The sequence below is a fragment of the Eucyclogobius newberryi genome, unplaced genomic scaffold, assembly GCF_026437365.1.
Source record: "Eucyclogobius newberryi isolate DKJ021-1_F unplaced genomic scaffold, fEucNew1.0.hap1 SCAF_18, whole genome shotgun sequence".
Lineage (NCBI taxonomy): Eukaryota > Metazoa > Chordata > Actinopteri > Gobiiformes > Gobiidae > Eucyclogobius > Eucyclogobius newberryi.
Window position 1 is genome coordinate 2,703,970 of NW_027315812.1, and position 23,210 is coordinate 2,727,179.

Sequence of the window (23,210 nt, forward strand, 5' to 3'; positions counted from 1 at the left end):
TACACACGTAAACCGGTCCGACCCATAATACACACGCGAACCGGTCCGACCCATAATACACACGCGAACCGGTCCGACCCATAATACACACGCGAACCGGTCCGACCCATAATACACACGCGAACCGGTCCGACCCATAATACACACGCGAACCGGTCCGGCCCATAATACACACATGAACCGGTCCAACCCATATTACACACATGAACCGGTCCAACCCATATTACACACGTAAACCGGTCCGACCCATAATACACACGCAAACTTGTCCTTTAGTGACCTCTACAGGCCGCTGGGCAGTACTGCAGCTTCTCTGGTGACCTCTACAGGCCGCTGGGCAGTACTGCAGCTTCTCTGGTGACCTCTACAGGCCGCTGGGCAGTACTGCAGCTTCTCTGGTGTTTCTTTCAGGTCTGAGTAAACTGATGGAGGCTGAAGTGTCTGTGTCTGAACTGTCGGAGCAGCTGCTGCTGAAGGAGCAGGAGCTGGCCAGCGCCTCCCACAGGGCAGACGCAGTACTGCAGGAGGTCACAGAGAAGGCCCACGCTGCAGAGAAGGTCAGAGGCTTCATCACACACTATGTTTGAATGTGACACAGACACAAAGCACTTTAAATGTCTTCATTCATTGTTTGACACAAACACATTTACAGAGGATTTTGGACTAAACTCTGTGGGAGGAGCGTGTCTCTGTGGGAGGAGTGTGTCTCTGTGGGAGGAGTGTGTCTCTGTGGGAGGAGCGTGTCTGGAGTGTGTCTCTGTGGGAGGAGCGTGTCTCTGTGGGAGGAGTGTGTCTCTGTGGGAGGAGTGTGTCTCTGTGGGAGGAGTGTGTCTCTGTGGGAGGAGCGTGTCTCTGTGGGAGGAGCGTGTCTCTGTGGGAGGAGCGTGTCTGGAGTGTGTCTCTGTGGGAGGAGTGTGTCTCTGTGGGAGGAGTGTGTCTCTGTGGGAGGAGCGTGTCTCTGTGGGAGGAGCGTGTCTCTGTGGGAGGAGCGTGTCTCTGTGGGAGGAGCGTGTCTCTGTGGGAGGAGCGTGTCTCTGTGGGAGGAGCGTGTCTCTGTGGGAGGAGCGTGTCTGGAGTGTGTCTCTGTGGGAGGAGCGTGTCTCTGTGGGAGGAGCGTGTCTTTGTGGGAGGAGCGTGTCTGGAGTGTGTCTCTGTGGGAGGAGCGTGTCTCTGTGGGAGGAGTGTGTCTCTGTGGGAGGAGTGTGTCTCTGTGGGAGGAGTGTGTCTCTGTGGGAGGAGCGTGTCTCTGTGGGAGGAGCGTGTCTCTGTGGGAGGAGTGTGTCTCTGTGGGAGGAGCGTGTCTCTGTGGGAGGAGCGTGTCTCTGTGGGAGGAGCGTGTCTCTGTGGGAGGAGCGTGTCTGGAGTGTGTCTCTGTGGGAGGAGCGTGTCTCTGTGGGAGGAGCGTGTCTTTGTGGGAGGAGCGTGTCTGGAGTGTGTCTCTGTGGGAGGAGTGTGTCTCTGTGGGAGGAGTGTGTCTCTGTGGGAGGAGCCTGTCTCTGTGGGAGGAGCGTGTCTCTGTGGGAGGAGCGTGTCTGGAGTGTGTCTCTGTGGGAGGAGCGTGTCTCTGTGGGAGGAGTGTGTCTCTGTGGGAGGAGTGTGTCTGGAGTGTGTCTCTGTGGGAGGAGCGTGTCTCTGTGGGAGGAGTGTGTCTCTGTGGGAGGAGTGTGTCTCTGTGGGAGGAGTGTGTCTCTGTGGGAGGAGCGTGTCTCTGTGGGAGGAGCGTGTCTCTGTGGGAGGAGCGTGTCTGGAGTGTGTCTCTGTGGGAGGAGCGTGTCTCTGTGGGAGGAGTGTGTCTCTGTGGGAGGAGCGTGTCTCTGTGGGAGGAGCGTGTCTCTGTGGGAGGAGCGTGTCTCTGTGGGAGGAGCGTGTCTCTGTGGGAGGAGCGTGTCTCTGTGGGAGGAGCGTGTCTCTGTGGGAGGAGCGTGTCTGGAGTGTGTCTCTGTGGGAGGAGCGTGTCTCTGTGGGAGGAGCGTGTCTTTGTGGGAGGAGCGTGTCTGGAGTGTGTCTCTGTGGGAGGAGCGTGTCTCTGTGGGAGGAGTGTGTCTCTGTGGGAGGAGTGTGTCTCTGTGGGAGGAGTGTGTCTCTGTGGGAGGAGCGTGTCTCTGTGGGAGGAGCGTGTCTCTGTGGGAGGAGTGTGTCTCTGTGGGAGGAGCGTGTCTCTGTGGGAGGAGCGTGTCTCTGTGGGAGGAGCATGTCTCTGTGGGAGGAGCGTGTCTGGAGCGTGTCTCTGTGGGAGGAGTGTGTCTCTGTGGGAGGAGCGTGTCTCTGTGGGAGGAGTGTGTCTCTGTGGGAGGAGTGTGTCTCTGTGGGAGGAGTGTGTCTCTGTGGGAGGAGTGTGTCTCTGTGGGAGGAGCGTGTCTCTGTGGGAGGAGCGTGTCTCTGTGGGAGGAGTGTGTCTCTGTGGGAGGAGCGTGTCTCTGTGGGAGGAGCGTGTCTCTGTGGGAGGAGCATGTCTCTGTGGGAGGAGCGTGTCTGGAGTGTGTCTCTGTGGGAGGAGCGTGTCTCTGTGGGAGGAGCGTGTCTTTGTGGGAGGAGCGTGTCTGGAGTGTGTCTCTGTGGGAGGAGTGTGTCTCTGTGGGAGGAGTGTGTCTCTGTGGGAGGAGCCTGTCTCTGTGGGAGGAGCGTGTCTGGAGTGTGTCTCTGTGGGAGGAGCCTGTCTCTGTGGGAGGAGCGTGTCTGGAGTGTGTCTCTGTGGGAGGAGCGTGTCTCTGTGGGAGGAGCGTGTCTGGAGTGTGTCTCTGTGGGAGGAGCGTGTGTCTGTGGGAGGAGTGTGTCTCTGTGGGAGGAGCGTTTCTCTGTGGGAGGAGCGTGTCTCTGGGAGGAGCGTGTCTCTGTGGGAGGAGTGTGTCTCTGTGGGAGGAGCCTGTCTCTGTGGGAGGAGCGTGTCTCTGTGGGAGGAGCCTGTCTCTGTGGGAGGAGCGTGTCTCTGTGGGAGGAGCGTGTCTCTGTGGGAGGAGCGTGTCTCTGTGGGAGGAGCGTTTCTCTGTGGGAGGAGCGTGTCTCTGTGGGAGGAGCGTGTCTCTGTGGGAGGAGTTTGTCTCTGTGGGAGGAGTTTGTCTCTGTGGGAGGAGCGTGTCTCTGTGGGAGGAGCGTGTCTCTGTGGGAGGAGCGTGTCTCTGTGGGAGGAGCGTGTCTCTGTGGGAGGAGCGTGTCTCTGTGGGAGGAGTTTGTCTCTGTGGGAGGAGCGTGTCTCTGTGGGAGGAGTGTGTCTCTGTGGGAGGAGCGTGTCTCTGTGGGAGGAGCGTGTCTCTGTGGGAGGAGTGTGTCTCTGTGGGAGGAGTGTGTCTCTGTGGGAGGAGCGTGTCTCTGTGGGAGGAGTGTGTCTCTGTGGGAGGAGCGTGTCTCTGTGGGAGGAGCGTGTCTCTGTGGGAGGAGTGTGTCTCTGTGGGAGGAGCGTGTCTCTGTGGGAGGAGCGTGTCTCTGTGGGAGGAGCGTGTCTCTGTGGGAGGAGCGTGTCTCTGTGGGAGGAGCGTGTCTTTGTGGGAGGAGCGTGTCTGGAGTGTGTCTCTGTGGGAGGAGCGTGTCTCTGTGGGAGGAGCGTGTCTGGAGTGTGTCTCTGTGGGAGGAGTGTGTCTCTGTGGGAGGAGCCTGTCTCTGTGGGAGGAGCGTGTCTGGAGTGTGTCTCTGTGGGAGGAGCGTGTCTCTGTGGGAGGAGCGTGTCTCTGTGGGAGGAGCGTGTCTCTGTGGGAGGAGCCTGTCTCTGTGGTAGGAGCGTGTCTCTGTGGGAGGAGCGTGTCTCTGTGGGAGGAGCGTGTCTCTGTGGGAGGAGCGTGTCTGGAGTGTGTCTCTGTGGGAGGAGCGTGTCTCTGTGGGAGGAGCGTGTCTCTGTGGGAGGAGCGTGTCTCTGGGAGGAGCGTGTCTCTGTGGGAGGAGCCTGTCTCTGTGGGAGGAGCGTGTCTCTGTGGGAGGAGCCTGTCTCTGTGGGAGGAGCGTGTCTCTGTGGGAGGAGTGTGTCTCTGTGGGAGGAGCGTGTCTCTGTGGGAGGAGCGTTTCTCTGTGGGAGGAGCGTGTCTCTGTGGGAGGAGCGTGTCTCTGTGGGAGGAGTGTGTCTCTGTGGGAGGAGTGTGTCTCTGTGGGAGGAGCGTGTCTCTGTGGGAGGAGCGTGTCTCTGTGGGAGGAGTGTGTCTCTGTGGGAGGAGCGTGTCTCTGTGGGAGGAGCGTGTCTCTGTGGGAGGAGCGTGTCTCTGTGGGAGGAGCGTGTCTTTGTGGGAGGAGCGTGTCTGGAGTGTGTCTCTGTGGGAGGAGTGTGTCTCTGTGGGAGGAGTGTGTCTCTGTGGGAGGAGCCTGTCTCTGTGGGAGGAGCGTGTCTGGAGTGTGTCTCTGTGGGAGGAGCGTGTCTGGAGTGTGTCTCTGTGGGAGGAGCGTGTCTCTGTGGGAGGAGCGTGTCTGGAGTGTGTCTCTGTGGGAGGAGTGTGTCTCTGTGGGAGGAGCCTGTCTCTGTGGGAGGAGCGTGTCTGGAGTGTGTCTCTGTGGGAGGAGCGTGTCTCTGTAGGAGGAGCGTGTCTCTGTGGGAGGAGCGTGTCTCTGTGGGAGGAGCCTGTCTCTGTGGTAGGAGCGTGTCTCTGTGGGAGGAGCGTGTCTCTGTGGGAGGAGCGTGTCTCTGTGGGAGGAGCGTGTCTCTGTGGGAGGAGCGTGTCTCTGTGGGAGGAGCCTGTCTCTGTGGTAGGAGCGTGTCTCTGTGGGAGGAGTGTGTCTCTGTGGGAGGAGCATGTCTCTGTGGGAGGAGCGTGTCTCTGTGGGAGGAGCGTGTCTCTGTGGGAGGAGTGTGTCTCTGTGGGAGGAGCCTGTCTCTGTGGGAGGAGCGTGTCTCTGTGGGAGGAGCCTGTCTCTGTGGGAGGAGCGTGTCTCTGTGGGAGGAGTGTGTCTCTGTGGGAGGAGCGTGTCTCTGTGGGAGGAGCGTGTCTCTGGGAGGAGCGTGTCTCTGGGAGGAGCGTGTCTCTGTGGGAGGAGCGTGTCTCTGTGGGAGGAGCGTGTCTCTGTGGGAGGAGCGTGTCTCTGTGGGAGGAGTTTGTCTCTGTGGGAGGAGTGTGTCTCTGTGGGAGGAGCCTGTCTCTGTGGGAGGAGCGTGTCTCTGTGGGAGGAGCGTGTCTCTGTGGGAGGAGCGTGTCTGGAATGTCTCTGTGGGAGGAGTGTGTCTCTGTGGGAGGAGCGTGTCTCTGTGGGAGGAGCGTGTCTGGAGTGTGTCTCTGTGGGAGGAGTGTGTCTCTGTGGGAGGAGCCTGTCTCTGTGGGTGGAGCGTGTCTGGAGTGTGTCTCTGTGGGAGGAGTGTGTCTCTGTGGGAGGAGCGTGTCTCTGTGGGAGGAGCGTGTCTCTGTGGGAGGAGCGTGTCTCTGTGGGAGGAGCCTGTCTCTGTGGTAGGAGCGTGTCTCTGTGGGAGGAGCGTGTCTCTGTGGGAGGAGCGTGTCTCTGTGGGAGGAGCGTGTCTCTGTGGGAGGAGTTTGTCTCTGTGGGAGGAGTGTGTCTCTGTGGGAGGAGCCTGTCTCTGTGGGAGGAGCGTGTCTCTGTGGGAGGAGCGTGTCTCTGTGGGAGGAGCGTGTCTGGAGTGTGTCTCTGTGGGAGGAGTGTGTCTCTGTGGGAGGAGCCTGTCTCTGTGGGAGGAGCGTGTCTGGAGTGTGTCTCTGTGGGAGGAGTGTGTCTCTGTGGGAGGAGCGTGTCTCTGTGGGAGGAGCGTGTCTCTGTGGGAGGAGCGTGTCTCTGTGGGAGGAGCCTGTCTCTGTGGTAGGAGCGTGTCTCTGTGGGAGGAGCGTGTCTGGAGTGTGTCTCTGTGGGAGGAGCGTGTCTGGAGTGTGTCTCTGTGGGAGGAGTGTGTCTCTGTGGGAGGAGCCTGTCTCTGTGGGAGGAGCGTGTCTGGAGTGTGTCTCTGTGGGAGGAGTGTGTCTCTGTGGGAGGAGCGTGTCTCTGTGGGAGGAGCGTGTCTCTGTGGGAGGAGCGTGTCTCTGTGGGAGGAGCCTGTCTCTGTGGTAGGAGCGTGTCTCTGTGGGAGGAGCGTGTCTCTGGGAGGAGCCTGTCTCTGTGGGAGGAGCGTGTCTCTGTGGGAGGAGCGTGTCTCTGTGGGAGGAGTGTGTCTCTGTGGGAGGAGCCTGTCTCTGTGGGAGGAGCGTGTCTCTGTGGGAGGAGTGTGTCTCTGTGGGAGGAGCCTGTCTCTGTGGGAGGAGCGTGTCTCTGTGGGAGGAGCCTGTCTCTGTGGGAGGAGTGTGTCTCTGTGGGAGGAGCGTGTCTGGAGTGTGTCTCTGTGGGAGGAGTGTGTCTCTGTGGGAGGAGCTTGTCTCTGTGGGAGGAGCGTGTCTCTGGGAGGAGCCTGTCTCTGTGGGAGGAGCCTGTCTCTGTGGGAGGAGCTACTTTAAGGCCTGATCCCATTGTGTTTCAGTTGTGTGTGTGTGTGTGTTTCAGGTGTGTGTGTGTGTGTTTCAAGTGTGTGTGTGTGTGTGTGTGTTTCAGGTGTGTATGTTTGTGTTTCAGGTGTGTGTGTGTGTGTGTGTTTCAGGTGTGTATGTGTGTGTTTCAGGTGTGTGTGTGTTTCAGGTGTGTGTGTGTTTCAGGTGTGTGTGTGTGTATGTGTGTGTTTCAGGTGTGTGCGTGTTTCAGGTGTGTGTGTGTGTGTGTGTGTTTCAGGTGTGTGTGTTTCAGGTGTGTATGTGTGTGTTTCAGGAGTGTGTGTGTGTGTGTTTAAGGGGGGGGGGTGTTTCAGGTGAAACAGCAGGTATGTGTGTGTGTGTGTGTGTGTTTCAGGTGTTTGTGTAACAGGTGTGTGTGTGTGTGTTTCAGGTGAAACAGCAGGTGTGTGTGTGTGTGTGTCAGGTGTGTGTTTCAGGTGTGTTTATTTCAGGTGAAACAGCAGGTGTGTGTCTGTGTGTGTGTTTCAGGTGTGTGTGTGTGTGTTTCAGGTGTGTGTGTGTTTCAGGTGTGTATGTTTGTGTTTCAGGTGTGTGTGTGTGTGTGTGTTTCAGGTGTGTATGTGTGTGTTTCAGGTGTGTGTGTGTTTCAGGTGTGTGTGTGTTTCAGGTGTGTGTGTGTGTGTGTGTGTATGTGTGTGTTTCAGGCGTGTGTGTTTCAGGTGTGTATGTGTGTGTTTCAGGAGTGTGTGTGTGTGTGTGTTTAAGGGGGGGGGGGTGTTTCAGGTGAAACAGCAGGTATGTGTGTGTGTGTGTGTGTTTCAGGTGTTTGTGTAACAGGTGTGTGTGTGTGTGTTTCAGGTGAAACAGCAGGTGTGTGTGTGTGTGTGTCAGGTGTGTGTTTCAGGTGTGTTTATTTCAGGTGAAACAGCAGGTGTGTGTTTGTGTGTGTGTTTCAGGTGTGTGTGTGTGTTTCAGATGTGTGTTGTGTGTTTCAGGTGAAACAGCAGGTGTTTGTGTGTGTGTGTGTGTTTCAGGTGTGTTGTGTGTTTCAGGTGAAACAGCAGGTTCAGACAGTGAAAGATCGAGCTCAGTTGATCGTAGACGAGATCGAGGCCGATAAATCTGTGGCTGAATTAAAGCTGAAGGCGGCGAAGCCTGCGCTGGAGGCAGCAGAGGCCGCACTGCAGGTACACAACTACACACAACTACACACAACTACACACAACTACACACAACTACACACAACACTACACACAACACTACACAAGCCTGCGCTGGAGGCAGCAGAGGCCGCACTGCAGGTACACAACTACACACAACTACACACAACTACACACAACTACACACAACACTACACACAACACTACACAAGCCTGCGCTGGAGGCAGCAGAGGCCGCACTGCAGGTACACAACTACACACAACTACACACAACTACACACAACTACACACAACTACACACAACTACACACAACACTACACACAACACTACACAAGCCTGCGCTGGAGGCAGCAGAGGCCGCACTGCAGGTACACAACTACACACAACTACACACAACTACACACAACTACACACAACACTACACACAACACTACACAAGCCTGCGCTGGAGGCAGCAGAGGCCGCACTGCAGGTACACAACTACACACAACTACACACAACTACACACAACTACACACAACTACACACAACACTACACAAGCCTGCGCTGGAGGCAGCAGAGGCCGCACTGCAGGTACACAACTACACACAACTACACACAACTACACACAACTACACACAACTACACACAACACTACACAAGCCTGCGCTGGAGGCAGCAGAGGCCGCACTGCAGGTACACAACTACACACAACTACACACAACTACACACAACTACACACAACACTACACACAACACTACACAAGCCTGCGCTGGAGGCAGCAGAGGCCGCACTGCAGGTACACAACTACACACAACTACACACAACTACACACAACTACACACAACTACACACAACACTACACACAACACTACACAAGCCTGCGCTGGAGGCAGCAGAGGCCGCACTGCAGGTACACAACTACACACAACTACAAACAACACTACACACAACACGACACACGACACACAACACACGACACACAACACGACACACAACATGACACATGACACACGACACACAACACGACACACAACATGACACATGACACACAACACACGACACACAACACTACACACAACACGACACACGACACACAACACACGACACACAACACGACACACAACATGACACATGACACACGACACACAACACACGACACACAACACGACACACAACATGACACATGACACACGACACACAACACGACACACAACATGACACATGACACACGACACACGACACACAACACGACACACAACACGACACACAACATGACACATGACACACGACACACAACACGACACACAACATGACACATGACACACGACACACGACACACAACACGACACACAACACGACACACAACATGACACATGACACACGACACACAACACGACACACAACATGACACATGACACACGACACACAACACACGACACACAACACGACACACAACATGACACATGACACACGACACACAACACGACACACAACATGACACATGACACACGACACACGACACACAACACGACACACAACACGACACACAACATGACACATGACACACGACACACAACACGACACACAACATGACACATGACACACGACACACGACACACAACACGACACACAACACGACACACAACATGACACATGACACACGACACACAACACGACACACAACATGACACATGACACACGACACACGACACACAACACGACACACAACACGACACACAACATGACACATGACACACGACACACAACAATCACAGTGTGTGTCACGTTTCAGACGATCAAACCCGGCGACATTGCGACTGTGAGGAAGCTTCAGAAGCCTCCACATCTGATCATGAGGATCATGGACGCCGTCGTGCTCATGTTCCAGAGGAAGGTACAAGCTCCCCCGACTCGCCCGACTCTCCCGACTCTCCCGACTCCCCCGACTCGCCCGACTCGCCCGACTCCCCCGACTCGCCCGACTCTCCCGACTCTCCCGACTCCCCCGACTCGCCCGACTCGCCCGACTCACCCGACTCACCCGACTCCCCCGACTCGCCCGACTCGCCCGACTCCCCCGACTCGCCCGACTCTCCCGACTCTCCCGACTCCCCCGACTCGCCCGACTCACCCGACTCCCCCGACTCGCCCGACTCGCCCGACTCTCCCGACTCTCCCGACTCCCCCGACTCCCCCGACTCGCCCGACTCGCCCGACTCGCCCGACTCCCCCGACTCGCCCGACTCGCCCGACTCCCCCGACTCGCCCGACTCCCCCGACTCGCCCGACTCCCCCGACTCCCCCGACTCGCCCGACTCCCCCGACTCCCCCGACGTGCCAATCCCGCCACATTCATCAATCAGAATCAGTCTCAGGTGAACGAGTTTCGCATGTGACAACACCTCTACTGCGCATGTGACAACACCTCTACTGCGCATGTGACAACACCTCTACTGCGCATGTGACAACACCTCTACTGCGCATGTGACAACACCTCTACTGCGCATGTGACAACACCTCTACTGCGCATGTGACAACACCTCTACTGCGCATGTGACAACACCTCTACTGCGCATGTGACAACACCTCTACTGCGCATGTGACAACACCTCTACTGCGCATGTGACAACACCTCTACTGCGCATGTGACAACACCTCTACTGCGCATGTGACAACACCTCTACTGCGCATGTGACAACACCTCTACTGCGCATGTGACAACACCTCTACTGCGCATGTGACAACACCTCTACTGCGCATGTGACAACACCTCTACTGCGCATGTGACAACACCTCTACTGCGCATGTGACAACACCTCTACTGCGCATGTGACAACACCTCTACTGCGCATGTGACACCTCTACTGCGCATGTGACAACACCTCTACTGCGCATGTGACAACACCTCTACTGCGCATGTGACAACACCTCTACTGCGCATGTGACACCTCTACTGCATGTGACAACACCTCTACTGCGCATGTGACAACACCTTTACTGCGCATGTGACAACACCTTTACTGCATGTGACAACACCTCTACTGCGCATCTGACAACACCTCTACTGCGCATGTGACAACACCTCTACTGCATGTGACAACACCTCTACTGCGCATGTGACAACACCTCTACTGCGCATGTGACAACACCTCTACTGCATGTGACAACACCTCTACTGCATGTGACAACACCTCTACTGCATGTGACACCTCTACTGCACAGGTGACAACACCTCTACTGCGCATGTGACACCTCTACTGCGCATGTGACAACACCTCTACTGCGCATGTGACAACACCTCTACTGCGCATGTGACAACACCTCTACTGCGCATGTGACAACACCTCTACTGCGCATGTGACAACACCTCTACTGCGCATCTGACAACACCTCTACTGCGCATGTGACAACACCTCTACTGCGCATGTGACAACACCTCTACTGCGCATGTGACAACACCTCTACTGCGCATGTGACAACACCTCTACTGCGCATGTGACAACACCTCTACTGCGCATGTGACAACACCTCTACTGCGCATGTGACAACACCTCTACTGCGCATGTGACAACACCTCTACTGCGCATGTGACAACACCTCTACTGCGCATGTGACAACACCTCTACTGCGCATGTGACAACACCTCTACTGCGCATGTGACAACACCTCTACTGCGCATGTGACAACACCTCTACTGCGCATGTGACAACACCTCTACTGCGCATGTGACAACACCTCTACTGCGCATGTGACAACACCTCTACTGCGCATGTGACAACACCTCTACTGCGCATGTGACAACACCTCTACTGCGCATGTGACAACACCTCTACTGCGCATGTGACAACACCTCTACTGCGCATGTGACAACACCTCTACTGCGCATGTGACAACACCTCTACTGCGCATGTGACACCTCTACTGCATGTGACAACACCTCTACTGCGCATGTGACAACACCTTTACTGCGCATGTGACAACACCTTTACTGCATGTGACAACACCTCTACTGCGCATCTGACAACACCTCTACTGCGCATGTGACAACACCTCTACTGCATGTGACAACACCTCTACTGCGCATGTGACAACACCTCTACTGCGCATGTGACAACACCTCTACTGCATGTGACAACACCTCTACTGCGCATGTGACAACACCTCTACTGCATGTGACAACACCTCTACTGCGCATGTGACACCACCTCTACTGCGCATGTGACACCACCTCTACTGCGCATGTGACAACACCTCTACTGCATGTGACAACACCTCTACTGCGCATGTGACAACACCTCTACTGCATGTGACACCTCTACTGCACAGGTGACAACACCTCTACTGCGCATGTGACACCTCTACTGCGCATGTGACAACACCTCTACTGCGCATGTGACAACACCTCTACTGCGCATGTGACAACACCTCTACTGCGCATGTGACAACACCTCTACTGCGCATGTGACAACACCTCTACTGCGCATGTGACAACACCTCTACTGCGCATCTGACAACACCTCTACTGCGCATGTGACAACACCTCTACTGCGCATGTGACAACACCTCTACTGCGCATGTGACAACACCTCTACTGCGCATGTGCACAGAGAGCACGAGCGCGCCGTACACGCGCCTGTGCACAGTGACCGGGGCGCCGAGAGCGCGCGTCCGGTGCCTAAACCTTTCAAATGTACACGCGCTCAAATTCTGCGTCGGGCGCGATGAGGCCGCGGCGTCTGTACGTAGCTTAGTCCTCTGCTGTTTTAGGTCTTGATGTGATTGTGTTTATTCCCCAGATTGACCCGGTGACCCCTGACCCCGAGCGCCCCTGCCCTCGTCCGTCCTGGGCCGAGGCCATGAAGCTGATGCAGAACTCGTCCTTCCTCAGCTCGCTCCTCAACTTCAGCAAGGTCCCAGCGCTACTGTCGTTAGCCTCATTTCATCTGCTGCTGTCGTTAGCCTCATTTCATCTGCTGCTGTCGTTAGCCTCATTTCAACTGCTGCTGTCGTTAGCCTCATTTCAACTGCTGCTGTCGTTAGCCTCATTTCAACTGCTGCTGTCGTTAGCCTCATTTCATCTGCTGCTGTCGTTAGCCTCATTTCATCTGCTGCTGTCGTTAGCCTCATTTCAACTGCTGCTGTCGTTAGCCTCATTTCAACTGCTGCTGTCGTTAGCCTCATTTCAACTGCTGCTGTCTTAGCCTCATTTCATCTGCTGCTGTCGTTAGCCTCATTTCAACTGCTGCTGTCTTTAGCCTCATTTCAACTGCTGCTGTCGTTAGCCTCATTTCAACTGCTGCTGTCTTTAGCCTCATTTCATCTGCTGCTGTCGTTAGCCTCATTTCATCTGCTGCTGTCGTTAGCCTCATTTCAACTGCTGCTGTCGTTAGCCTCATTTCAACTGCTGCTGTCGTTAGCCTCATTTCAACTGCTGCTGTCTTTAGCCTCATTTCATCTGCTGCTGTCGTTAGCCTCATTTCATCTGCTGCTGTCGTTAGCCTCATTTCAACTGCTGCTGTCGTTAGCCTCATTTCAACTGCTGCTGTCGTTAGCCTCATTTCATCTGCTGCTGTCGTTAGCCTCATTTCATCTGCTGCTGTTGTTAGCCTCATTTCAACTGCTGCTGTCGTTAGCCTCATTTCATCTGCTGCTGTCGTTAGCCTCATTTCAACTGCTGCTGTCGTTAGCCTCATTTCAACTGCTGCTGTCGTTAGCCTCATTTCAACTGCTGCTGTCGTTAGCCTCATTTCATCTGCTGCTGTCGTTAGCCTCATTTCATCTGCTGCTGTCGTTAGCCTCATTTCATCTGCTGCTGTCGTTAGCCTCATTTCATCTGCTGCTGTCGTTAGCCTCATTTCATCTGCTGCTGTCGTTAGCCTCATTTCATCTGCTCCTCTCTTGTGAAAGGCGTGGCATTCTTCAGGTGTCAGTTTGAGACGAGCAGCTGAAGCGTCTGGAGCCACTTTAAGAGCTCTGAGTTGCGTCTGTGGAAAGTCCCTGTGTTTAAACGGACCCTGCAGCTGTTCAGAGCCAGAGCCGTGCTGACGGAGCCGATAATCCACAAACATCCGGGCAATGCCAAGGGCCGCTCCGAGGGGGCCGCTCCGAGGGCCGCTCCGAGGGCCGCTCCGAGGGCCGCTCCGAGGGCCGCTCCGAGGGCCGCTCCGAGGGCCGCTCCGAGGGCCGCTCCGAGGGCCGCTCCGAGAGCCGCTCTGAGAGCCGCTCTGAGCCTCTGAGGGCCGCTCTGAGGGCCGCTCTGAGGGCCGCTCTGAGAGCCGCTCTGAGCCTCTGAGGGCCGCTCCGAGGGCCGCTCCGAGGGCCGCTCCGAGGGCCGCTCCGAGGGCCGCTCCGAGGGCCGCTCTGAGGGCCGCTCTGAGAGCCGCTCTGAGGGCCTCTCTGACGTTCCAAGGGCCGCTCTGACGCTTTGAGGGCCGCTCCGAGGGCCGCTCTGAGGGCCGCTCCGAGGGCCTCTCTGAGGCTCTGAGGGCCGCTCTGAGGGCCGCTCTGACGCTCTGAGAGCCGCTCCGAGGGCCGCTCTGAGGGCCACTCCGAGGGCCTCTCTGACGCTCTGAGGACCTCTCTGACGCTCTGAGGACCTCTCTGACGCTCTGAGGGCCGCTCTGACGCTCTGAGGGCCTCTCTGACACTCTGAGAGCCGCTCTGAGGGCCGCTCTGACGCTCTGAGGGCCGCTCTGACGCTCTGAGAGCCGCTCTGAGGGCCTCTCTGACACTCTGAGAGCCGCTCTGAGGGCCTCTCTGACACTCTGAGAGCCGCTCTGAGGGCCTCTCTGACGTTCCAAATGCCGCTCTGACGCTCTGAGGGCCGCCCCGAGGGCCTCTCTGAGGCTCCGAGGGCCGCTCTGATGCTCTGAGAGCCGCTCTGAGGGCCTCTCTAACGTTCCAAGGGCCGCTCTGAGGGCCGCTCTGAGGGCCGCTCTGAGGGCCGTTCCGATGAATCTGCTTGGTGTCTGTCCCAGGACTCGATCACGGAGGAGATGGTGGAGCTCGTCGCCCCCTATCTGCAGATGGAGGACTACAACATGGACTCAGCCAAAAGAACCTGTGGTAACGTGGCAGGACTCTGCTCCTGGACCCAAGCCATGGTCGACTTCTACGCCATCAACAAGGAAGTGCTGCCACTCAAGGTAGTCCTGGTTTAGTCCTGGTTTAGTCCTGGTTTAGTCCTGGTTTAGTCCTGCTTTAGTCCTGGTTTAGTCCTGCTTTAGTCCTGCTTTAGTCCTGCTTTAGTCCTGCTTTAGTCCTGGTTTAGTCCTGCTTTAGTCCTGCTTTAGTCCTGCTTTAGTCCTGGTTTAGTCCTGCTTTAGTCCTGCTTTAGTCCTGCTTTAGTCCTGCTTTAGTCCTGCTTTAGTCCTGCTTTAGTCCTGGTTTAGTCCTGCTTTAGTCCTGCTTTAGTCCTGGTTTAGTCCTGCTTTAGTCCTGGTTTAGTCCTGCTTTAGTCCTGGTTTAGTCCTGCTTTAGTCCTGGTTTAGTCCTGCTTTAGTCCTGGTTTAGTCCTGGTTTAGTCCTGCTTTAGTCCTGCTTTAGTCCTGCTTTAGTCCTGGTTTAGTCCTGCTTTAGTCCTGGTTTAGTCCTGGTTTAGTCCTAGTTTAGTCCTGGTTTAGTCCTGCTTTAGTCCTGCTTTAGTCCTGCTTTAGTCCCGCTTTAGTCCTGCTTTAGTCCTGGTTTAGTCCTGCTTTAGTCCTGCTTTAGTCCTGGTTTAGTCCTGGTTTAGTCCTGCTTTAGTCCTGCTTTAGTCCTGCTTTAGTCCTGGTTTAGTCTTGCTTTAGTCCTGGTTTAGTCCTGCTTTAGTCCTGCTTTAGTCCTGGTTTAGTCCTGCTTTAGTCCTGCTTTAGTCCTGGTTTAGTCCTGCTTTAGTCCTGGTTTAGTCCTGGTTTAGTCCTGCTTTAGTCCTGCTTTAGTCCTGCTTTAGTCCTGGTTTAGTCCTGCTTAAGTCCTGGTTTAGTCCTGCTTTAGTCCTGCTTTAGTCCTGGTTTAGTCCTGCTTTAGTCCTGCTTTAGTCCTGGTTTAGTCCTGCTTTAGTCCTGCTTTAGTCCTGGTTTAGTCCTGCTTTAGTCCTGGTTTAGTCCTGCTTTAGTCCTGCTTTAGTCCTGGTTTAGTCCTGGTTTAGTCCTAGTTTAGTCCTGCTTTAGTCCTGGTTTAGTCCTGCTTTAGTCCTGCTTTAGTCCTGGTTTAGTCCTGCTTTAGTCCTGCTTTAGTCCTGCTGTAGTCCTGCTTTAGTCCTGCTTTAGACCTGCTTTAGTCCTGCTTTAGTCCTGGTTTAGTCCTGCTTTAGTCCTGGTTTAGTCCTGCTTTAGTCCTGCTTTAGTCCTGGTTTAGTCCTGCTTTAGTCCTGCTTTAGTCCTGGTTTAGTCCTGGTTTAGTCCTAATTTAGTCCTAATTTAGTCCTGCTTTAGTCCTGGTTTAGTACTGGTTTAGTCCTGGTTTAGTCCTGGTTTAGTCCTGGTTTAGTCCTGCTTTAGTCCTGCTTTAGTCCTGCTTTAGTCCTGCTTTAGTCCTGGTTTAGTCCTGGTTTAGTCCTGCTTTAGTCCTGGTTTAGTCCTGCTTTAGTCCTGCTTTAGTCCTGGTTTAGTCCTGCTTAAGTCCTGCTTAAGTCCTGCTTTAGTCCTGCTTTAGTCCTGGTTTAGTCCTGCTTTAGTCCTGGTTTAGTCCTGGTTTAGTCCTGCTTTAGTCCTGGTTTAGTCCTGGTTTAGTCCTACTTTAGTCCTGCTTTAGTCCTGCTTTAGTCCTGGTTTAGTCCTGCTTTAGTCATGCTTTAGTCCTGGTTTAGGCCTGCTTTAGTCCTGCTTTAGTCCTGCTTTAGTCCTGCTTTAGGCCTGCTTTAGGCCTGGTTTAGGCCTGCTTTAGGCCTGCTTTAGTCCTGCTTTAGTCCTGCTTTAGTCCTGGTTTAGTCCTGCTTTAGTCCTGCTTTAGTCCTGGTTTAGTCCTGGTTTAGTCCTGCTTTAGTCCTGCTTTAGTCCTGGTTTAGTCCTGCTTTAGTCCTGGTTTAGTCCTGCTTTAGTCCTGGTTTAGGCCTGGTTTAGTCCTGCTTTAGTCCTGGTTTAGTCCTGCTTTAGTCCTGCTTTAGTCCTGGTTTAGTCCTGCTTTAGTCCTGGTTTAGTCCTGGTTTAGTCCTGCTTTAGTCCTGGTTTAGTCCTGCTTTAGTCCTGCTTTAGTCCTGGTTTAGTCCTGGTTTAGTCATGGTTTAGTCCTGCTTTAGTCCTGGTTTAGGCCTGGTTTAGTCCTGCTTTAGTCCTGATTTAGTCCTGCTTTAGTCCTGGTTTAGGCCTGGTTTAGTCCTGCTTTAGTCCTGGTTTAGACCTGCTTTAGTCCTGGTTTAGTCCTGCTTTAGTCCTGCTTTAGTCCTGCTTTAGTCCTGGTTTAGGCCTGGTTTAGTCCTGCTTTAGTCCTGCTTTAGTCCTGGTTTAGTCCTGCTTTAGTCCTGGTTCAGACCTGCTTTAGTCCTGGTTTAGTCCTGCTTTAGTCCTGGTTTAGTCCTGCTTTAGTCCTGCTTTAGTCCTGCTTTAGTCCTGGTTTAGGCCTGGTTTAGTCCTGCTTTAGTCCTGCTTTAGTCCTGCTTTAGTCCTGGTTTAGGCCTGGTTTAGTCCTGCTTTAGTCCTGGTTTAGACCTGCTTTAGTCCTGGTTTAGTCCTGCTTTAGTCCTGGTTTAGTCCTGCTATAGTCCTGCTTTAGTCCTGCTTTAGTCCTGGTTTAGTCCTGCTTTAGTCCTGCTTTAGTCCTGGTTTAGTCATGCTTTAGTCCTGGTTTAGTCCTGGTTTAGTCCTGCTTTAGTCCTGCTTTAGTCCTGCTTTAGTCCTGGTTTAGTCCTGGTTTAGTCCTGCTTTAGTCCTGCTTTAGTCCTGGTTTAGTCCTGGTTTAGGCCTGCTTTAGTCCTGCTTTAGTCCTGATTTAGTCCTGCTTTAGGCCTGCTTTAGGCCTGGTTTAGTCCTGCTTTAGTCCTGCTTTAGTCCTGCTTTAGTCCTGCTTTAGACCCGCTTTAGTCCTGGTTTAGTCCTGCTTTAGTCCTGCTTTAGTCCTGCTTTAGTCCTGGTTTAGTCCTGCTTTAGTCCTGGTTTAGTCCTGCTTTAGTCCTGGTTTAGTCCTGGTTTAGTTCTGCTTAAGTCCTGGTTTAGTCCTGCTTTAGTCCTGCTTTAGTCCAGCTTTAGTCCTGGTTTAGTCCTGGTTTAGTCCTGCTTTAGTCCTGGTTTAGTCCTGCTTTATTCCTGCTTTAGTCCTGGTTTAGTCCTGCTTTAGTCCTGCTTTAGTCCTGGTTTAGTCCTGGTTTAGTCCTGCTTTAGTCCTGCTTTAGTCCTGGTTTAGTCCTGCTTTAGTCCTGGTTTAGTCCTGCTTTAGTCCTGCTTTAGTATTGGTTTAGTCCTGGTTTAGTCCTGGTTTAGTCCTGCTTTAGTCCTGGTTTAGTCCTGCTTTAGTCCTGCTTTAGTCCTGGTTTAGTCCTGGTTTAGTCCTGCTTTAGTCCTGGTTTAGTCCTGCTTTAGTCCTGCTTTAGTCCTGGTTTAGTCCTGCTTTAGTCCTGCTTTAGTCCTGGTTTAGTCCTGGTTTAGTCCTGCTTTAGTCCTGCTTTAGTCCTGGTTTAGTCCTGCTTTAGTCCTGGTTTAGTCCTGCTTTAGTCCTGCTTTAGTATTGGTTTAGTCCTGCTTTAGTCCTGGTTTAGTCCTGCTTTAGTCCTGCTTTAGTCCTGGTTTAGTCCTGCTTTAGTCCTGGTTTAGTCCTGGTTTAGTCCTGCTTTAGTCCTGGTTTAGTCCTGGTTTAGTCCTGGTTTAGTCCTGCTTTAGTCCTGCTTTAGTCCTGCTTTAGTCCTGCTTTAGTCCTGGTTTAGTCCTGCTTTAGTCCTGGTTTAGTCCTGCTTTAGTCCTGGTTTAGTCCTGGTTTAGTCCTGCTTTAGTCCTGCTTTAGTCCTGGTTTAGTCCTGCTTTAGTCCTGGTTTAGGCCTGGTTTAGTCCTGCTTTAGTCCTGGTTTAGTCCTGGTTTAGTCCTGCTTTAGTCATGGTTTAGGCCTGGTTTAGTCTTGCTTTAGTCCTGCTTTAGTCCTGGTTTAGGCCTGCTTTAGTCCTGGTTTAGGCCTGGTTTAGGCCTGCTTTAGTCCTGCTTTAGTCCTGGTTTAGGCCTGCTTTAGGCCTGCTTTAGTCCTACTTTAGTCCTGCTTTAGTCCTGCTTTAGGCCTGGTTTAGTCCTGCTTTAGTCCTGCTTTAGTCCTGGTTTAGGCCTGCTTTAGTCCTGCTTTAGTCCTGCTTTAGTCCTGGTTTAGTCCTGCTTTAGTCCTGGTTTAGTCCTGCTTTAGTCCTGCTTTAGTCCTGGTTTAGTCCTGCTTTAGTCCTGGTTTAGTCCTGCTTTAGTCCTGGTTTAGGCCTGGTTTAGTCCTGCTTTAGTCCTGCTTTAGTCCTGCTTTAATCCTGGTTTAGGCCTGGTTTAGTCCTGCTTTAGTCCTGGTTTAGTCCTGGTTTAGTCCTGGTTTAGTCCTGCTTTAGTCCTGCTTTAGTCCTGGTTTAGTCCTGGTTTAGTCCTGCTTTAGTCCTGGTTTAGTCCTGGTTTAGTCCTGGTTTAGTCCTGCTTTAGTCCTGGTTTAGTCCTGCTTTAGTCCTGGTTTAGTCCTGCTTTAGTCCTGCTTTAGTCCTGGTTTAGTCCTGGTTTAGTCCTGCTTTAGTCCTGGTTTAGTCCTGCTTTAGTCCTGCTTTAGTCCTGGTTTAGTCCTGCTTAAGTCCTGCTTTAGTCCTGCTTTAGTCCTGCTTTAGTCCTGGTTTAGTCCTGCTTTAGTCCTGCTTTAGTCCTGGTTTAGTCCTGGTTTAGTCCTGGTTTAGTCCTGGTTTAGTCCTGGTTTAGTCCTGCTTTAGTCCTGGTTTAGTCCTGCTTTAGTCCTGCTTTAGTCCTGGTTTAGTCCTGGTTTAGTCCTGCTTTAGTCCTGGTTTAGTCCTGCTTTAGTCCTGCTTTAGTCCTGGTTTAGTCCTGCTTAAGTCCTGCTTTAGTCCTGCTTTAGTCCTGCTTTAGTCCTGGTTTAGTCCTGCTTTAGTCCTGCTTTAGTCCTGCTTTAGACCTGCTTTAGTCCTGGTTTAGTCCTGGTTTAGTCCTACTTTAGTCCTGCTTTAGTCCTGGTTTAGTCCTGCTTTAGTCATGCTTCAGTCCTGGTTTAGGCCTGCTTTAGTCCTGCTTTAGTCCTGCTTTAGTCCTGCTTTAGTCCTGCTTTAGGCCTGCTTTAGGCCTGGTTTAGTCCTGCTTTAGTCCTGCTTTAGTCCTGGTTTAGGCCTGCTTTAGGCCTGCTTTAGTCCTGCTTTAGTCCTGCTTCAGACCTGCTTTAGTCCTGCTTTAGTCCGGCTTTATTCCTGCTTTAGTCCTGGTTTAGTCCTGCTTTAGTCCGGCTTTAGTCCTGCTTTAGTCCTGCTTCAGACCTGCTTCAGACCTGCTTTAGACCTGCTTTAGTCCCGCTTTAGACCTGCTTTAGACCTGCTTTAGTCCCGCTTTAGTCCCGCTTTAGTCCTGCTTTAGTCCTGCTTTAGTCCTGCTTTAGTCCTGGTTTAGGCCTGCTTTAGTCCTGGTTTAGTCCTGCTTTAGTCCTGCTTTAGTTCTGCTTTAGTCCTGCTTTAGACCAGCTTTAGTCCTGGTTTAGGCTTGCTTTAGTCCTGCTTTAGTCCTGCTTTAGTTCTGCTTTAGTCCTGCTTTAGACCAGCTTTAGTCCTGGTTTAGGCTTGCTTTAGTCCTGCTTTAGTCCTGATTTAGTCCTGCTTTAGTCCTGCTTTAGTCCTGGTTTAGTCCTGCTTTAGTCCTGGTTCAGGCCTGCTTTAGTCCTGGTTTAGTCCTGCTTTAGTCTTGCTTTAGTCCTGCTTTAGTCCTGCTTTAGTCCTGCTTTAGTCCTGCTTTAGTCCTGCTTTAGTCCTGCTTTAGTCTTGCTTTAGTCCTGGTTTAGTCCTGCTTTAGTCCTGGTTTAGTCCTGCTTTAGTCCTGCTTTAGTCCAGGTTTAGTCCTGGTTTAGTCCTGCTTTAGTCCTGCTTTAGTCCTGGTTTAGGCCTGCTTTAGTCCTGGTTTAGTCCTGCTTTAGGCCTGGTTTAGTAGTCCTGCTTTAGTCCTGCTTTAGACCAGCTTTAGTCCTGGTTTAGGCTTGCTTTAGTCCTGCTTTAGTCCGGCTTTAGTCCTGCTTTAGTCCTGGTTTAGGCCTGCTTTAGTCCTGGTTTAGTCCTGCTTTAGGCCTGGTTTAGTAGTCCTGCTTTAGTCCTGCTTTAGACCAGCTTTAGTCCTGGTTTAGGCTTGCTTTAGTCCTGCTTTAGTCCGGCTTTAGTCCTGCTTTATTCCTGCTTTAGTCCTGCTTTAGTCCTGCTTTAGTCCGGCTTTAGTCCTGCTTTAGTCCTGCTTTAGACCTGCTTTAGTCCTGCTTTAGTCCTGCTTTAGTCCGGCTTTAGTCCTGCTTTAGTCCTGCTTCAGACCTGCTTTAGACCTGCTTTAGTCCGGCTTTAGTCCGGCTTTAGTCCTGCTTTAGTCCTGCTTTAGTCCGGCTTTAGTCCTGCTTTAGTCCTGCTTCAGAACTGCTTTAGACCTTCTTTAGTCCGGCTTTAGTCCTGGTTTAGACCTGCTTCAGAACTGCTTTAGTCCTGCTTTAGTCCGGCTTTAGTCCTGCTTTAGTCCTGCTTCAGACCTGCTTTAGACCTGCTTTAGTCCGGCTTTAGTCCTGCTTTAGTCCTGCTTTAGACCTGCTTTAGTCCCGCTTTAGTCCCGCTTTAGTCCTGCTTTAGTCCTGCTTTAGTCCTGGTTTAGGCCTGCTTTAGTCCTGGTTTAGTCCTGCTTTAGTCCTGATTTAGTCCTGCTTTAGTCCTGCTTTAGGCCTGGTTTAGTAGTCCTGCTTTAGTCCTGCTTTAGACCTGCTTTAGTCCTGGTTTAGGCTTGCTTTAGTCCTGCTTTAGTCCTGCTTTAGACCTGGTTTAGTCCTGCTTTAGTCCTGCTTTAGACCTGCTTTAGGCCTGCTTTAGTCCCGCTTTAGTCCAGCTTTAGTCCTGCTTTAGTCCTGCTTTAGTCCTGCTTTAGTCCTGGTTTAGTGCTGCTTTAGTCCTGCTTTAGTCCTGGTTTAGTCCTGCTTTAGTCCTGGTTTAGTCCTGCTTTAGTCCTGCTTTAGTCCTGCTTTAGTCCCGCTTTAGACCTGCTTTAGGCCTGCTTTAGTCCCGCTTTAGTCCAGCTTTAGTCCTGCTTTAGTCCTGCTTTAGTCCTGCTTTAGTCCTGGTTTAGTCCTGCTTTAGTCCTGCTTTAGTCCTGCTTTAGTCCTGCTTTAGACCTGCTTTCGGCCTGCTTTAGTCCCGCTTTAGTCCAGCTTTAGTCCTGCTTTAGTCCTGCTTTAGTCCCGCTTTAGTCCAGCTTTAGTCCTGCTTTAGTCCTGCTTTAGTCCTGCTTTAGTCCTGGTTTAGTCCTGCTTTAGTCCTGCTTTAGTCCTGCTTTAGTCCTGCTTTAGACCTGCTTTAGTCCTGGTTTAGTCCTGCTTTAGTCCTGCTTTAGTCCTGGTTTAGTCCTGCTTTAGTCCTGCTTTAGTCCTGCTTTAGACCTGCTTTAGGCCTGCTTTAGTCCCGCTTTAGTCCAGCTTTAGTCCTGCTTTAGTCCTGCTTTAGTCCTGCTTTAGTCCTGCTTTAGTCCTGCTTTAGTCCGGCTTTAGTCCTGCTTTAGTCCTGCTTCAGACCTGCTTTAGACCTTCTTTAGTCCGGCTTTAGTCCTGCTTTAGTCCTGCTTTAGTCCTGGTTTAGACCTGCTTCAGACCTGCTTTAGTCCGGCTTTAGTCCTGCTTTAGTCCTGCTTCAGACCTGCTTTAGACCTGCTTTAGTCCGGCTTTAGTCCTGCTTTAGTCCTGCTTTAGACCTGCTTTAGTCCCGCTTTAGTCCCGCTTTATTCCTGCTTTAGTCCTGCTTTAGTCCTGGTTTAGACCTGCTTTAGACCTGCTTTAGTCCTGCTTTAGTCCTGGTTTAGGCCTGCTTCAGACCTGCTTTAGTCCTGCTTTAGTCCGGCTTTAGTCCGGCTTTAGTCCTGCTTTAGTCCTGCTTTAGTCCGGCTTTAGTCCTGCTTTAGTCCTGCTTCAGACCTGCTTTAGACCTTCTTTAGTCCGGCTTTAGTCCTGCTTTAGTCCTGCTTTAGTCCTGGTTTAGACCTGCTTCAGACCTGCTTTAGTCCTGCTTTAGTCCGGCTTTAGTCCTGCTTTAGTCCTGCTTCAGACCTGCTTTAGACCTGCTTTAGTCCGGCTTTAGTCCTGCTTTAGTCCTGCTTTAGACCTGCTTTAGTCCCGCTTTAGTCCCGCTTTAGTCCTGCTTTAGTCCTGCTTTAGTCCTGGTTTAGGCCTGCTTTAGTCCTGGTTTAGTCCTGCTTTAGTCCTGATTTAGTCCTGCTTTAGTCCTGCTTTAGGCCTGGTTTAGTAGTCCTGCTTTAGTCCTGCTTTAGACCTGCTTTAGTCCTGGTTTAGGCTTGCTTTAGTCCCGCTTTAGTCCCGCTTTAGTCCTGCTTTAGTCCTGCTTTAGTCCTGGTTTAGGCCTGCTTTAGTCCTGGTTTAGTCCTGCTTTAGTCCTGATTTAGTCCTGCTTTAGTCCTGCTTTAGGCCTGGTTTAGTAGTCCTGCTTTAGTCCTGCTTTAGACCTGCTTTAGTCCTGGTTTAGGCTTGCTTTAGTCCTGCTTTAGTCCTGCTTTAGACCTGGTTTAGTCCTGCTTTAGTCCTGCTTTAGACCTGCTTTAGTCCTGATTTAGTCCTGCTTTAGTCCTGCTT

At 52.7% G+C, this 23,210-nt stretch overlaps 1 protein-coding gene across 1 annotated transcript in view; it reads left to right on the forward strand.

The window, feature by feature from the left end:
* dnah5l (dynein, axonemal, heavy chain 5 like) overlaps positions 1 to 23,210 on the forward strand; it is a 314,079-nt gene that overhangs the window by 68,567 nt on the left and 222,302 nt on the right. The window contains exons 45-49 of the mRNA XM_072451290.1: positions 412 to 557; positions 7,388 to 7,522; positions 9,273 to 9,374; positions 12,277 to 12,390; positions 14,458 to 14,625. Coding sequence (XP_072307391.1) covers positions 412 to 557; positions 7,388 to 7,522; positions 9,273 to 9,374; positions 12,277 to 12,390; positions 14,458 to 14,625 — 665 coding nt within the window. The remainder of the gene's footprint in view (positions 1 to 411; positions 558 to 7,387; positions 7,523 to 9,272; positions 9,375 to 12,276; positions 12,391 to 14,457; positions 14,626 to 23,210) is intronic.